This window comes from Diadema setosum, chromosome 8, assembly GCF_964275005.1.
Source record: "Diadema setosum chromosome 8, eeDiaSeto1, whole genome shotgun sequence".
NCBI classification, from domain to species: domain Eukaryota; kingdom Metazoa; phylum Echinodermata; class Echinoidea; order Diadematoida; family Diadematidae; genus Diadema; species Diadema setosum.
The window spans coordinates 17591059-17608333 of NC_092692.1; the positions used below are offsets into that span (position 1 = coordinate 17591059).

The following is a 17275-nucleotide window of genomic DNA, read 5'->3' on the forward strand; positions in this document are numbered from 1 at the left end:
TGACTGTGTGTAATTCTACATGTAGGGACCTACCACTCCGAAAAGGAGTGCAAATAGATATATATGCTCATAAAAAGAAAAAGAAAAAGGGAAATGAAGGTATGTTGGTCATCGTCATATATTCGATATTACATCACCGATAACATAATGCGAACATCATCATCCACGTGAGCATTCTCGTCGTCACCATCAGGGCAAGCGACATGACTTCTATACTATTCAGCTATTTCTGTTCCTGTTTGGTGCCTTTAGGCCCTACGTATATATAGACTCAATGCGTATTGTATACAATCGGCCCTACGAGTAGTCGCCGTTTAAAGGTATTTTTCATCCTGTTTTATCATTACGATTGCTTTGTATGAAAACAGAAAAAAAATCAGAGGAAATCAGTGAAAAGTTGGGAAAAACTGACACATGGAAAAAAAAAATCGAGTGTAACATTCTTATACAGAGAGTACTAGACATAGCGGCATTTCTTTGTATCAACCTAGGCGTTGAGCAACTCTCAATTTATTTTGCACACAGTCAAGGTTACACGAGTCTCTTTTTACCCATTTTTGTTTTTATATATACACGCATCGATATTTTCTAATGGTATTATGGTTCAAAAAAACTGAATAATTCTATCACAACATGTATTAACCTTTCAGCAATCATTGAATCACGGTTGAGAGGGTGGTTGACCCAATTTCAGACCCATCTTGCACAATCGGGATAGTCAGTGCAAAGAACGGCCGAACCTTGATAAAAATAAAGCCCCAAAAGAATCTAGTCAAATAAAAAGAAACAAATTGTAACTTAAACTTTGAGAAATGTTATACAAACCCATCAAAGTAAAGAGGATCAACCAAGAATTGTCAATATATCATTCTGACCACAGATTCTTCCAAGAAAGGGGCGCGGCGGTAGTCTTGCCCCTCATAAAACATGCCCGGGGCAGTCATGATTATAATTTGCCTCTAGATCCCCTTCCGTTATTGAAATGTCCCCCCCCCCCCCACCCCCCGGCCCCGGTATGATTTTAACTGTTTCTCATCACAGAGGGCACTTAAATTTACAAAAGTTGTAGTTACATTGCATTACACTCTATACGAAAAATAGGCGCAACATTGCCACTTTTTTGTGCAACGAATGCACCTTTCAGACCAGAGAGGTGCTACGATGCACCTTTAAAGTCGTTACATGTGTCACGTCACAGCCATTTTAAAGGAGAAAGTTGATCTTTTTTTTTCTCAGAGTATAAGGACACTGTGTATTTGTTAAAATACATGTATGTACAGTAAGTTGATCAGTTGAATGTCAGTAATCTATTCATCTAACGAGATAGAGACAGGTCAATGCTATTGAACGGTATCGTTGCCCCCCCCCCCCCAAAAAAAAAAAGTCTGAGGAGTTTGAGGGACGGCAGGCGTGTTCCCCTAAATCTCCCGTCAATGAATTCGAAGATTTTTGACAGAAAAAAAAGGCGTAGATTTAATTTTTCATCAATCAGACGTATGTTTCTTTCTCTTTGTACAAAATGTGTTGAGATTATCCTTTTGTTTGGTTTCTTAAGGGTTCTGAGATAAAACTTTGAACACATACAGTGACAAGAAAAAAGTCTGTCCTAGAAGGTTGATAAGATAATGGAATGACATATTACCTGAGACAATTGGGAGGGGTTGTTCTTAATTGAGAAAGGGGTCGGAATGAAAGCTCACCTAAAGTGTGACAGGAGTTCTTCTGAGATCATTATTTCCTATTTTTCACCTACAGTACGTAAGTTACATTTAATTAATGCATTTCTATTCAAAATACGAAGAAAGGATTTCCATATAGTAACACACAGCTCATTTTGTGAGAAAGAACCGGAAACAATTCATGTGTCTTATGAATGCCCTGTGTTTGACATTATTATCGGGGATGACTTCTTATTGAAAATATATCAGAAAAAAAAAATCCTTCGAATATTACCGTTGACAAAATTAATGTTTATTTTTTAGGCCTATTTCTCTTCTCTCAAAATATTATGTCCATTTTGTAACAACACCCTTGACATCGTGAAATGCAGAGCTCGCCTAAAATAAATCAAGGACACATAATTAACTATGTCAACGAAGAATAATCTCTAACTGCATTTTCAGAAGTGGAAGTTTGATAATATCATAATAATGACTTTTCCCATTTAGAGACAGAGACTACAATGTTGTCATTCTAAATTTACATTTTGTGACTCGTACGTACATTATAAGTTTCAATGCTGCTCTGCATAATCATGTTATGCGTAATCACTTTGGTTTGTATGAGCTACCTATCGATTTGATCAATAAAAACTGAAGAAAAAATGAAAAAAAAAACCCCGTAAAATGCAGACGGATTTTTTTTTTTTTGTTAAACTATTTCAGAAAACAACAAGAACAACAACAACCAAACAAATAGTACACAATCATGAATGCCAACTTTAAATCATTATACACAATAAATATGAAGTAATGAACCAAGAAAAAAGTGTGCTGGACAATATGCTGGTATTCCATTGCCATAGAACTTTTTATTATCAAAACCTTTACAGCACATTATAGAAAAATAAATTTTCATTTCAGAGTAATCAAAATAAAAACACATAGGCGCAGTGCAAATCACGTATGATAGCTCGTACAGAAAGGAGGTACCGTTAGGATATTGTTTGCTGAAAGTAGAGTACTGTATTTTAACAAAATATACACACAAACCTATATTTTCATAGTAACTTCTGAAGGCACAGATAGAGAGAAGACATTTCAAGAGAAGAGATTATTTCAGAACAAACAAAACAAAATATCCCACCTCCTATTCCTTTCAACATTTACACAAATACACACATAAATGGAACACACACACACACACACACACACATACTACAGGTTGTAAATAGATAAACCTCTTTAGTGATAAAGACTTGGATGAAAGACAAAACTATGAGAAGATATTCTTGAAGAGGGGTTGAATGTTTACAATACACTGTAAAAAAAATAATAATAAGTATAACAGACAGTTCCTGGATTACACAGTGAATCATTACATCCTGGAGACTGAGTGGAATATGTATAACAGTCAGGAAAGCTGGAATGTATATGCTTCCAAGTCTAGGCTGGCCAAGTAGAAATGCTCTCTTTCTCTCTCTCTGTCTTCAAGTATAACTTAATTATGCAGAAATACATCCAGCTCTACCACATTAAGAAACCCTTTTGCATCTGAAAAACAGTTTTGAGTTTTAGAGCCTTGGTCTTTGAAGTTCATTCATTCAAGAAAAAAAAAAAATAATGAAGGGGATCTGAGTTCCAAGTGATTTTGCCAACCATGAAATATTGCAATATCATGGTAATAAAGTGTAATGCAGAGAACATATTAAATTACTACTTGTTTTATCCATTTAGTTTGTTGGTCCTCTTGTTCTAAAATTTCAAAATGATAATGATGGCAATAATTTTCTTCTACAACTTGTGATCCAATTACTCAATCTGTAAATGAGATGAAGCCTTCATAAAAAGAGTTGCTGTGATGACGTGACTGTATCTGGATCAATTATGATCACTGTAGTTTTACATTAGTAAGCACTGATTGTTACAGATACCACATGAGAAGTCTTTTGACAATCATTCCATAATAGCCGTTGGATTTAGGAGAACAAAATATTTGGATTCACAATGTTTACCAAACCAAGTCTTATGTAGTACTGTTTTGAGCTACAGACAATGAGAAATGGTGCTCGTATTCTTTCACTTGTGCACACATTGCACCTTCACTTTACCTCAAAGCATGCGTACAGACAAAAATAAGAGAAAAAATAAACAGGATACATTTTGCTCATGAACCATACCCTGTGACATGAATAACAAATTATGACATTGCAACAAACTATAGAATGAAGGGCTATTCTTTGTTATTATTATTATTTCATGGGCCATGATGATTTGAAAACCAAGGCTGGCGGAGTTAGAGATGCTCAGATACCAGAGCCATTTTTCACCAAATGCTGGAGGAAGCTTCCTTGTTGGACAGGTTCAATCATACTCTGATCCAATGGTGATGCTGATATCTCCAGGGTGGATGGTGGTCTTGTGATACCACTTGTTGGTGTCCACAATAACTGGAAGAAATAATACCACAATATGTTCTTGAAATCAATTTTACAAAGTAAAGCTGTCCAAGAGGATGTATAATAAACCTCATTGAGATATACTTCATTTTTGATGGGAGATCCAAATTGTCTTCATAGTCACCTCCCCCATTAGCTTGACCATAGTGACTCAATGGTAAAACTGTAAACATTAAATGTTCAGGAAATGACAGGAATGCCATCATAATCAAAAGGGGATTGATTGGGAGTTTATGATCCTGCATTATAGATGGTTTCACAACAGCAGAGGGAATCTGCAAACAAAGTACAGTATATGAGTTTTTATGGTGAATGAGGATCAGCACATTTGCTTCTCCATCTATAGGTTGCATATTCTGCAAAAATGTGGACATAATTTATTTTCATCTCAGCAGCTTTCTATCTTTAGGTAAAAGGGGGAAGTCAATAGATTTATTGTTACATAACCCATCCCACACTATTTTTGCATGATGTCAATTTCTACAAATCTATATAATTTCAAAGGAGCAGCTCTCAAACATTGTCTGCCTATACGACTTGTTTTCCCTTCTTGGTGTCCAATAAAAAGTCGATGTCAAGAATCTCTTTCTGAAAGACAGAGCATGGAAACAAGCACCACTGATTTCTTCTTTCTGATTGGTTTAATAAAACTCCTTTGCCTTCTGGAGCTTTTGAGGAAACACCTGCAATCATGTGGGGTACAGTGTGAACACAGCACAGGGCTAGCACTTACTGACATTCCCGACGGTCATGTTGGCAGTGAGCTGGTGGCAGATGTGTTCACATTCTGGGGGAGGGAGGAGGGTCCAGGTCTTGGATCCTCGGATCTGGGCCTGCCATGACGGCCTGAAGACATTGTCAATCTGAGACATGAAAGTAATACAGTGCACTCCCATTATAACAAACAGTAACACAGCTATTTGAGTGAGAGTCTGTTACATATCATTGTTTGGTAATTAATGGTCAAATTGTCCAAAGAGTATATATTCATATATTTGTTTTTTCAGAAAGTTTTGCATTCATTGACACTGGTGAGAAAAGTTCTGTTTGTATTCATATATACATTGTAAATGAGAATGCCCATGACACAAAAGAAAGGGTCCAAACATTTCTCTTTTTCTTCCAATTTCTTTCTTGGAAAGAGAGAGAGAGAAAAAAATAAAAGAGAGAGAGAAAAAAAAAATAAAAGAGAGAGAGAGAGCAAGTGAGTAACTGTCATTGATAAAAGTTTGCTTGGCAAAAGAGGAAGATTCAACCGCCAGAAAATAAGAAAAAAAAAAAAAACCAGAACAGAATTACTTTTTAGCATGGCACTCGAGAATAAATCACACACACACACACACACACACACACACAGAAATTTCAAATTTTTGGCTTCCAGTTCCCATATGAATGAATGGGAGGCGTGGCTTACGTGAACATTGGCCCCCTTTCCTGGCCCTCCCATGAAGATCCAGTCGGTGGCGCTAGACTCTGTCCCCTCTGGTAGGAAGTGGGGCATCTGGTAGTGTTCCCTCAGCTTGGCGGATACAGCAGCATCACAGTTACTCCTGGAAGAAAGAGAGAGTGAGTGGGTATGTGAACATGGAAGAACATCTATATATCTAAATCCATTTCATTCAGATAAAATTAAATCTACTAGCTGAATTGTTGGCATTGATGTACATTGCTTTTGAGTAACTTTCTTTTTACTGTAAGCATTGGAAGCAATTAAAATGTGAAAAAAAAAAGTTTGCAGATATGTTTCAGGTACTCTAAAATTCTTGATGTGGAGCTGCACAGAAAACACAAATCAATTACTGACAAAGGTAAACTTGTGAGCAATATATATATATATATATATGTAACGCCCGTGTTTCGTTGCAAGCGCGACAGCTAACAGCGCACTTGCTTTCCTGCCTGTATAGTCGTAGCCTGCTTGTGGGTAAGGGGACGCAGGGGGCGTTCACTCAACAAAAAGAAGAAGAAGGGGGGGGGGGGTGACGATGCAAGAACGGGTCCCTAACCTCGCGAGATATGACACCTGTATAGAGAGCAGGGGGAGAACACATCTGGCTTGATCAACACAGTTCTGCAAAGTCTTTATTCACATTCAACATGATACATAATACTTTCAATTTACAAAAACCAACAATCACAAGTTTCACATACACTATGTACACTGACATTACGTACAACGCATTATCCAAACTACCCCTTAGTACTATTAACTACATGTTACTCTATCACCAGATGTCCTATTACATTTACTATTTCTCATTAACTCAAACTTCATTTCTGTACACATTGGCTTAACTTATCTCTATATATATACATTACATACACGCTCTCAACTACACTCAACAGAATACTGTACATTGGTAAAAGCCCCGATGCAGAACCTTGCCATGGATTAAGCACTTTGTAAACTCACAAACTAAAATAAAAGCTAAGGCGAGAAGACGCTGGGCTCCCCAGCGTTTAAAAAGCCAAAAAAGTGTACAAAAGAAGTGTTAACCAGCGTGTGCGTGAACATATACTATACAAAAAGTTAGCTCCTCTTTTCGCCTCTTCCCGGCCTAGAGAAAAGGAGATGGGGAGAGACTCCCCCCATTAAGACTTTGAAACAAAAGAGCTACCAGCACATCTTTCCGGCCTCCACAGAGGTAAAGAAACTTGACAATGGCCCTCCGCCGTAGTGCGGTCTTAAAAAGCCGTGGTCAGCCGGCACAGTCTACTCGCGCAGACCCCATTCATACTATAACATACAAACGCACACACATACACACACACCCACAACACACAAGCAATCACACACAATCACACACACACGCACACACACACACACACAGATGCTACCCTCTACATAACATGATATTGTATGGTATGCTAAGAAAAGCCACGAGTTCCTTCACATGCAATGTAAGTTCAGGATTAAACGAAAGGCTATCCATTATATACAGCATGTACTTTGATTTTGACACTCTACATAGGCCTACATTGAATATTGCGACGGACCTATCTCATAAAATATTCATCGACATATAAATGAATTAAGCTGTCGATAATATGACAGCATTATCAAAATCGCTAACGCTTAACTTACCAATATATGATTACCGCCACAGTATCTCGCAACTGAGCCAGTTACCAAATGCAAATTTGTTAAAGATAACTCCAGGTCAATCCCTAACTCATTGAATATATCAAGGCTATAGAAAAGTGAGAATAATGTATACATCTCATCGGTTGTTTTCAACAACTGGAATAAACTACTATTGCAGGACAGCGACCAGAAGTTAACTGCATTAGTAAAATCATAACTTCATATATTATAACTTGATATAACGAATTCTCAACCATATCTATAATTTGGTAATCCTGTGATTATCAAAACACAACATACTCATTAATGGCATGTCAATGTGTGAAACATACAGAGATAGCAAGAGAGTATATGAAGTAGAATAATTCTTACCTGTATAGAGAGCAGGGGGAGAACACATCTGGCTTGATCAACACAGTTCTGCAAAGTGAAGAACTTGTGCTGACCCACGCCAGATGATGTTCATTCAGCTCTCAGGTAAGAAAGGGATTTGTTTACAAAACAAACGCCGGGTGCTAAGGTGGTCGCCTGGTGGCCTTTTCATCAGGAAACAAAAGAGTTTACCAAGGAGGGAACTTGAACTCAGACTAGAGCAACTGTATGTTCTCCAACATACCCGTGTTACATCCTCCCCATCATTATTGAATGACGTCCTCGTCATGAACAAATTAAAAATTGAAATTATATCAAATGCAATACATAAAATCAATAATTTTGCTCGTCACATCTGCAGGTACAGCAAGGTGATCGTCTTTGAACACTGCAAATACATGCTTTTGTATCGAGCACTTAACATAGTATCCAATGAATACTGATAAAGATTGCAATTGCAAAAAGAGGAATATTTCGAAACCAAATATGAAAATTTTGTGTATACCCCTGATTTTGCTCCCCAAACGTTAACCTATTTCACCCTTCTTATGCCAATCTATCTTTCCTTCTTCCATCTCCCTCCCCTCTACTGAAAAAGTCGCCGTCCTCGGAGACTTAACCATTAAATATATGAATCACTAAATATTTACATTTGGAGTTGTCAAACTTTTAACAAAGTTGCAAGCAGCACGAAAAGCGTCCTGCATTGCTGTGAGTTGGTTTATATTTCCCAGGCTCGTGTATTGCAGACGCTCCACAGGCTGTCTTTGTCTGCGGCTGCGTACCCTCAGTTGACTGTCCTCGTCTACCTGGTCTGCGCTGGAAACAGTCGTGTTGCCGTGTTGTGACGTCTCGCTCGCTGCCTCGGCGGTTGGCTGGCTAGTGACGACCCCCGGAGTGTGCTGGTCGTCGTCTTCGGCTGGCATGTTGATCACCACGTCCTGCCCGTCATCCATCGGAGCCTGTCGTCCCTCGCCGTCGTCAGCGGGAATGGTGGACTGGCCGTCACATGTCTCCTGGTCCTCTGTTGCTGGATGGGGCTGAGTGGTTTCGGTGGTAGGCTGCAGTCCATCTGATTGAGCTGGGATGTCCGGGACATTTCGCTGCTCTATGGGTTGAGTGTTGCGTACACCACCATAGACGAAGGTCTGGCCCACCTCCTCCACGTCAGTCTCCGGCGTCTCCATCTCACGGATATCGTCTGAGGATGTCAGAATCTCGGCTGGTAGAGGAAGCTCCGCAGTATCATGGCACTCAGTCGGGAGAAAGTTGCATCGAGTCAGGAGGTTGCGGTGTAGAGTGCGTTCAGTCTCAGCACCCTCTCGCTGAACAACATAGACAAGTTCACTCACTTTTTTGGTGACCACGTACGGATGAGGTTCCCACTTGTCCGACAGCTTGTGCTTTCCTTGAAATGCGACCCGTTTCACCAGTACTCGGTCGCCTGGGTGCAGAGGGTCGTCACGGGATCGTCGGTCGTAGAATGCCTTTTGTCGGTCGCTGGCTTTCTTCGCCAATGCACTGGTGCGTGCATAGGCAGAGGCTAAGTTATCCCGAAGATTCTGCACGAATCCGTCGTGGTCAAGGTCGTCGTCGATTGTAGTCCGGTCTAGTAGTAGGTCGATTGGTAGTCGTGGGTGTCGTCCAAACATGAGGAAGAATGGGGCATACCCCGTCGACTCATGCTTGGTACAATTGTAGGCATGGGTCAGGGTCTCGACGTGGCTCTTCCAGTCTCTCTTCTCCTCGGGATCAAGGGAGCGTATGAGGTGGATGAGGGTCCTATTAAAGCGTTCGGTCATCCCATTTCCCTGTGGATGATAGGAAGTGGTTCGGGACTTGGTAATACCGGCCAGCTTACATAGCTCCCTCACGACGCCACTTTCGAAGCTTCTCCCCTGGTCAGACAGCAGCCTCTCTGGAAATCCAAAGTTACATATATACTTCGACCACAGTACCTGAGCAACCGTTGATGCCTTCTGGTCGCGTGTCGGGTAGGCCTTAGAGAAGCGTGTAAAATGGTCGGTTAGAACCAACACATTCTCAATCCCACCCTTTGACTTCTCGAGAGTCAGGAAGTCCATTGACACCAGTTCCAGTGGCCGACTCGTCTGGATGGTGGTGAGGGGAGCCCTATGGCTTGCCTTCGCAGATCGTCTGAGACTGCAACGTTCACAAGAACTGCACCACTCCTTCACAGTCTCCTCCATCTTAGGCCAGTAGAATCGCTCCCTTAGGAGGTCCAGCGTGCGCTCTGGTCCCACGTGACCCATCCTGTCATGGAGTTCCTGCATCGCCATTGGTCGAAGTGTTGTGGGCAGCACCAGCTGAGTGACATCTCTCCCTTCCTTCGCTATCGTCCTGACAAGGAGGCCATCGCGTAGGGATAGACGCTCCCACTGCCATAACAAGTTCTTGACCTGGCTGGGAAGTTGAGCTCGATGACGCCTAGGTGGCTTGGTTGACTCCCTGATGTACTCGATCACAGCCGCCATGCCGTCATCATCTGATTGCGCCCTCTGGAGTTCCTGTACGCTCATTGATGGCAGGGCCTCGAAGTGCGGTTGAGGAACTTTGACCTGTTGGGCAATTTGGGCAGTGGGGACAGCAGGTTCAACGTTACTATCATCACCTGGGCGGGATGGGGAGAGGTCCTTCTTGTCGGGGGCTGGCAACCGAGAAAGCGCGTCTGCGTTGGCGTTAGCCTTCCCAGACCGGTAGACCACCTGGAAGTCATAGTTGGCCAATTCAGCTGCCCAGCGTTGACCTGTCGCGTCTAGTTTGGCAGAGGAGGTGGCATACTTCAGCGGGTTGTTGTCTGTGAATACAACGAACTTGTTACCGTACAAGAAGTCCTTGAACTTGTCTGTGACCGCCCACTTCAGTGCCAGGTACTCGAGCTTGTGGGCTGGATACCTCGTCTCTGCTGGGCTGAGGCCTCTGCTGCCATATGCGATGACCCTCTGTACGCCATCTTGTTTCTGGGAGAGAACGGCTCCGAGTCCCAGTCCAGACGCATCTGTCTCTAGGGTGAACGGCAACGAGTAGTCTGCGTACCCGAGGATCGGCGCAGAAGTGAGCCTCTTCTTCAACTCAGCGAACGCAGCTTCACACTCATCAGACCATTCATAGGGAACCGGCGCAGCTGTCTTCTTCCCTCTCTTCTTCCTTGGGTCGCCGCTTGTCAGACGGTACAGCGGGGCCGCGATCTCAGAGTACGACTTGACATACCTGCGATAGTACCCGCAGAATCCGAGGAACTGCTGCACTTCCTTCTTGTTACGTGGTCGTGGCCAATCAGCTACCTTCGCCAGCTTCTCCGGGTCAGTCGCTACTCCCTTTGCGGAGACAATGTGCCCAAGGTAGCCAACCTCTCTCTGCAGTATACGGCACTTGGAAGGTTTGAGTTTCAGGCCGTGCTGCCTCAGTCTGTCAAACACTGTCTGCAAACGTTCCAGGTGCTCGTCGAGTGTCGTGGAGAAGACGATGACGTCATCGAGGTAGATGAGGACGGAATTCATGTTCAGGTCCCCCAGGCAGGTCATCATTAACCTCTGAAATGTGGCAGGGGCATTCTGAAGCCCAAATGGCATCCGGTTGCACTCGAAGAGGCCCATCGGAGTCGTGAATGCCGTCTTTGCCTTGTCGTGCTCGTCGACCTCCACCTGCCAGTAGCCAGAAGTAAGGTCCAACGTGCTGAAGTATTTGGCCTTACCAAGCGAGTCCAAGGCTTCCTCGATCCTGGGGAGTGGGTATGCATCTCTCACCGTCTTGCCATTCAGTTTTCGGTAGTCTATGCAGAAGCGTAGACTTCCATCCTTCTTCTTGGCGATGACAATGGGGGAGGCATATGGGCTGCTGCTTGGTCGTATAACACCGGCATCATTCATCTCCTTCAACATGTCTTTCACGTCCTGGTAGAGGGCTGGCGGGATCCTCCGGTAGGGGAGGCGGAAAGGGACGGGGTCGACGAGGGGAATCTGGTGGGTAATCGACGTCGTATGGCCGTAGTCCGTCGAATGGTGGGAAAAGACATCGCCATTTCTCTCGAGGAATTGCTGGAGCTTTCTGTGCTCGTCATCCCTCAGGTGCGATAGGTCAATGTCTTTTAGATGTGTCGCGGTCTGTGTGTGGCACCGGGCTTGATGTCTGCTGGTTTGCTGCTGCTCTTTTGGCGACTCCATGCTGTGGATCTCCTTCACAGCCCTGAGTATGGCCAGTGAGGTAGCTGAAGTAAGGGTGATGGGCACGCCGCCAATATTTCTGACTGTCACAAAAACGACACCTCCACTTACCGGCGACAGTGTGTGAAGACAGGTCAGGTTTCCATTAGCTGAGGTTGGTTCTACCAGAGCGCAGCAGTCTGGAACCGGAGTCCTTCCGCGCACGCAGCCCTTCACAGTTCTCTGCTCCCCTGGTACCAGCTGGAGAGGTCGCCCATGCATAGTCACGCGTCCAATGAAGTCTCCCTTCCCACTTACATCTGCCATCCCCAGACGCATGAGGGCTGCTTTCCAGATGGAGTCCCTCTCCCCTACAGCATGTAGGAAAGACTCTCTTCCGTGTATCCTCACGCAGTCCTCCTCCAACGCTCTGATAACATTGGTTCCGACCAGCAAAGGGACGTCACGCTTGTACTTCGTCGTGGCTGTCACCAGTGTCGGTACCTTTGTGTACTCGAAGCCTAAGATGGATAAGCTGGAGTCGATTACCCCTAGTACACGCACTTCGTGGTCGTCGGCACCAATGACGGATAAATCAGCAGCTCTAAGGGGTTGTCTGCACAGGCCAGGGTGAGTACGCCACAGCTCCTCAGATACGGTTGTGACCTGCGAACCCGAGTCGATGAGTGCGTTGACCTCTTTGCCGTTAATCGTCACCAGAGTCTCGTTGGCTGGTCCCACGACACCCAGGTCATTTGTCCTCGTCGTAGGGGTATGAGTCGTTGAAGTCGTGTTATTTGGGTGGGTTGTGATTTTGTCAGTCTTTGTCAAGTCAGGGGGGTCAAGGTCAGTCTTATTAACGCCCACAGCCACCGCTGTGGGCCTTACCCGTTTAAAGGATGGGCAGGCACGTGAGGAGGGCAACTCCTTGCGAAATGTCCCTCCAGTCTGCAGATGAAGCAGGTAGTCGACCTCTGCGGGGGAGGGGGAGGGGGGCGTGGCATGGACTGCGGAGAAGGTTGTTGCGGCGCTCTAGTTTCCAGCGCCGTCATCCGTCTCTCCAGGTCCGCCATTCTAGACAGGTGGGTCTGCTGGTCCTTCCGCACGTCTTTCAGCACCGCTAGAATCTCCCTCATCGCCGGATCTCCACTCTGCCTGTTGCTTTCTGCCACCTTCCCTTGCTGGATGTTGACACCCCGGCGAGCCTGATGGCCAAGATGACGCCTGGTTGCCCTTTCTCTGGCGAGGTGACGGAGTTCGTCCTTCAGGGCTCGAAACGTCATGAGTCGCGGCCGCATGGGTGACAGTCTCGCCCGGACCTCTTCATCCCGCAGGCCCCTCATAAACTGTGTGGTCAGTTTCGCGTCTCTGTCCGCCATTGGTGTGCCGTCGTAAAGTGTCTCCTCTATATTACACAATATACCCTCAAGTGCGATAGCAAAAGAGCCAGCTTCCTCGTGTTGTCGCTGGGTCCTCTCATAAAACTGCGCCATTGGGTCGCCATGGCAACTCCCATCTGCGTATTCAAGTCTCAGTTCATGGAAAGCGGCTTCTGGAGTACGCTCACTAGGGGGAATGTTCAGAACAAGACGCCGCGCTTCCCCGCTTAGATTCCGTATGATGGTGGCGAATGCGAAACTCGTGGGCTGGGGTGCGGCAGCCAGCAAATAGTCCATGTCCCGAATCCAATCGTCCACGCTGATTTTTCCATCACGCTGGCCGGAGAAAATGGGGACGTTCCTCACCTGCTGGGCCGCCATGAATGTCGGGGGGTTCGCCACCTGCCTAGCCGCAGCCATGCCGTCGATGTTGGCGTCTTCTCGGGGGCTAGCAGGCACTCGTCCGTATCCACTCATATCAACTGCCATTTCTGGTACCACGATCTCGATGTACTGTAGATAAACAAAAAGGATCCTGCCGACTACGCCAGTTTCGTGTAACGCCCGTGTTTCGTTGCAAGCGCGACAGCTAACAGCGCACTTGCTTTCCTGCCTGTATAGTCGTAGCCTGCTTGTGGGTAAGGGGACGCAGGGGGCGTTCACTCAACAAAAAGAAGAAGAAGGGGGGGGGTGACGATGCAAGAACGGGTCCCTAACCTCGCGAGATATGACACCTGTATAGAGAGCAGGGGGAGAACACATCTGGCTTGATCAACACAGTTCTGCAAAGTCTTTATTCACATTCAACATGATACATAATACTTTCAATTTACAAAAACCAACAATCACAAGTTTCACATACACTATGTACACTGACATTACGTACAACGCATTATCCAAACTACCCCTTAGTACTATTAACTACATGTTACTCTATCACCAGATGTCCTATTACATTTACTATTTCTCATTAACTCAAACTTCATTTCTGTACACATTGGCTTAACTTATCTCTATATATATACATTACATACACGCTCTCAACTACACTCAACAGAATACTGTACATTGGTAAAAGCCCCGATGCAGAACCTTGCCATGGATTAAGCACTTTGTAAACTCACAAACTAAAATAAAAGCTAAGGCGAGAAGACGCTGGGCTCCCCAGCGTTTAAAAAGCCAAAAAAGTGTACAAAAGAAGTGTTAACCAGCGTGTGCGTGAACATATACTATACAAAAAGTTAGCTCCTCTTTTCGCCTCTTCCCGGCCTAGAGAAAAGGAGATGGGGAGAGACTCCCCCCATTAAGACTTTGAAACAAAAGAGCTACCAGCACATCTTTCCGGCCTCCACAGAGGTAAAGAAACTTGACAATGGCCCTCCGCCGTAGTGCGGTCTTAAAAAGCCGTGGTCAGCCGGCACAGTCTACTCGCGCAGACCCCATTCATACTATAACATACAAACGCACACACATACACACACACCCACAACACACAAGCAATCACACACAATCACACACACACGCACACACACACACACACAGATGCTACCCTCTACATAACATGATATTGTATGGTATGCTAAGAAAAGCCACGAGTTCCTTCACATGCAATGTAAGTTCAGGATTAAACGAAAGGCTATCCATTATATACAGCATGTACTTTGATTTTGACACTCTACATAGGCCTACATTGAATATTGCGACGGACCTATCTCATAAAATATTCATCGACATATAAATGAATTAAGCTGTCGATAATATGACAGCATTATCAAAATCGCTAACGCTTAACTTACCAATATATGATTACCGCCACAGTATCTCGCAACTGAGCCAGTTACCAAATGCAAATTTGTTAAAGATAACTCCAGGTCAATCCCTAACTCATTGAATATATCAAGGCTATAGAAAAGTGAGAATAATGTATACATCTCATCGGTTGTTTTCAACAACTGGAATAAACTACTATTGCAGGACAGCGACCAGAAGTTAACTGCATTAGTAAAATCATAACTTCATATATTATAACTTGATATAACGAATTCTCAACCATATCTATAATTTGGTAATCCTGTGATTATCAAAACACAACATACTCATTAATGGCATGTCAATGTGTGAAACATACAGAGATAGCAAGAGAGTATATGAAGTAGAATAATTCTTACCTGTATAGAGAGCAGGGGGAGAACACATCTGGCTTGATCAACACAGTTCTGCAAAGTGAAGAACTTGTGCTGACCCACGCCAGATGATGTTCATTCAGCTCTCAGGTAAGAAAGGGATTTGTTTACAAAACAAACGCCGGGTGCTAAGGTGGTCGCCTGGTGGCCTTTTCATCAGGAAACAAAAGAGTTTACCAAGGAGGGAACTTGAACTCAGACTAGAGCAACTGTATGTTCTCCAACATACCCGTGTTACATATATATATATATATAAACTAAAAGATCGCATCTTATTATGGTGACGGCCATTATTAGGAGCCAACATATGAATGAACTGGTAATGTGATAGGTTACCTTTTGTTTCTGCCTTTTTATAGGCCTGTATGGATTCTCTTTAATTTGATCCATCAGCAGTAATCTGCGATCGCGACAAGTTACTTACCACCCCACATACCAGGGGTCCCCTTTGAGTGCCGCCCTCTCCTCCGACATGTTCAGAAAGTGCTCGAAGGAATCAAAGTTTGTGATGTAAGGAAAGAACTGGCAGTTTTCTTGGGACTCCAGAGCATTCTCTGTGTTCTTGTACAGATCTCTGAAGAAGTGGAAGCTGAAGACATCGAGAGCAGTCCAGTCTTTCGTGCCGCCTTCGAGAACTAGAGCTGGTCGGGCCGTGTAGGCGTGCTTTTCGAGAAATTCCTCGCGCGTTATGTCTTGGTACGTCGGGAACGTCGACAAGCCTTCGCACATTTCACAAGAAGAAACTGGTCGTGTGACTTCCATGGCGAACTCGTTGAGATCGACGATGCATTTCATTTGGCGCCCATCGTCTAGGAGAGTTTGGATGTGACCCTGGAAGTGAAGGTAGCCAACTGCGATGCAAACGCAGAGCACAGATGCTACGTAAACATGGAATCTGGTCCGCGACTGTTCTCTGCCGCTGCCATCAGCGGAATGTGGACCCTCCTCCTCACCGGAAGCTCGGGCAGACTTGCTCGTGGCGTTCCGTTGGTCTCTCGTTTCCTCGCTGCAGCGTGACAGCATCAAATTTTCCACTTCCTCGCTTGTCAGTCCGGCCTTTATGGCAGCAGCTTTGAGTTCTCGCAAGCTGTTTATCAAATGGAGGCTCCTCTTATCCATGTTTAGTGGAGAAATAGATGAGTGTGCCTTCAATATTACTAATTCTCTCGGTCACATCGAGCACGGTGCTGCACTCGCGTATTTTGTTTACACTTACTTCCGGGTACAAGTGCTGACCGAAGCATGGCCCATCGAAAGGGGGCGTGGTTTCCAGATCTTTGTATTGTGCAATGTGACTCGCGCATTTTGAGACTTTGTTGCACAAGGCAAACATCTATAGTCCCATTGAATTTTAAGCATATTTCATCTAAACTCCATCAGACAAATATCGTCCCAAACAGCCCCAAACATGTAGCATGTTTATCCAACAAACTGCCAGCTTCATTTAGAGAATGATGATCTATTGTTCAGCCTACAACTTAACTTTTTGCCGGGGACACTAGCGTCTGTCAAATAGTTTATATAACAATACATTGTAATTAATTAATTCCATGAGGAATTGAGAAATTGAATAAATGATTAGTTGATAACAGATTAGTTCTGAATAATGAAAAAACGAAATATAAGTTATTAAGTAATAAAAAGGTAAAATTGATAGTATAACTATTGATTTTAATAATTAAGATAATTATTATACATGCTGTTTCTACAAAGATTTTAGGTGTATATATTGATAATAAATTAACATAGCGTGAACACGTTGGTGCCGTCTGCAACCATGTAGCAAAATGTGTTGGTGTGCTGTATCGTCTAAGACATTTTCCAAAACGCATTTTGACTATGATTATGCTTTGATATTTTCTCATATTGATTAATGTAACACAGCGTGGGCTAATTGTTCTGAGTATTTTATAAAAAGGTTATTTGTCTTTCAGAAAAAAAAAAGTAGTCTGATTAATTTCAAATGTCCCTTTTAA

General features: G+C 43.9%; 1 protein-coding gene across 1 annotated transcript; it reads right to left on the bottom strand.

Annotated features, from left to right (window-relative positions):
• Positions 1 to 3449: 3449 nt before the first annotated feature.
• Positions 3450 to 16465, bottom strand: LOC140231863 (uncharacterized). Its single transcript, XM_072312012.1, has 4 exons — positions 15724 to 16465; positions 5532 to 5667; positions 4851 to 4980; positions 3450 to 4108 (listed from the first exon to the last, which is right to left on the bottom strand). Exons 1-4 carry the CDS (start codon positions 16416 to 16418, stop codon positions 4023 to 4025), a joined length of 1047 nt encoding a protein of 348 aa, XP_072168113.1. The 5' UTR covers positions 16419 to 16465; the 3' UTR covers positions 3450 to 4022.
• Between the last annotated feature and the right edge of the window lie 810 nt (positions 16466 to 17275).

Excerpts from the sequence above, each read along its gene's own strand:
- LOC140231863 (XM_072312012.1), bottom strand. The coding sequence starts at position 16,418 with ATGGATAAGAGGAGCCTCCATTTGATAAACAGCTTGCGAGAACTCAAA. Across the intron at positions 4,981-5,531 it reads GAAAGGGGGCCAATGTTCAC|ATTGACAATGTCTTCAGGCC; the intron begins GTAAGCCACGCC and ends TTCATGTCTCAG. Across the intron at positions 4,109-4,850 it reads CATGACCGTCGGGAATGTCA|TTATTGTGGACACCAACAAG; the intron begins GTAAGTGCTAGC and ends TATTTCTTCCAG.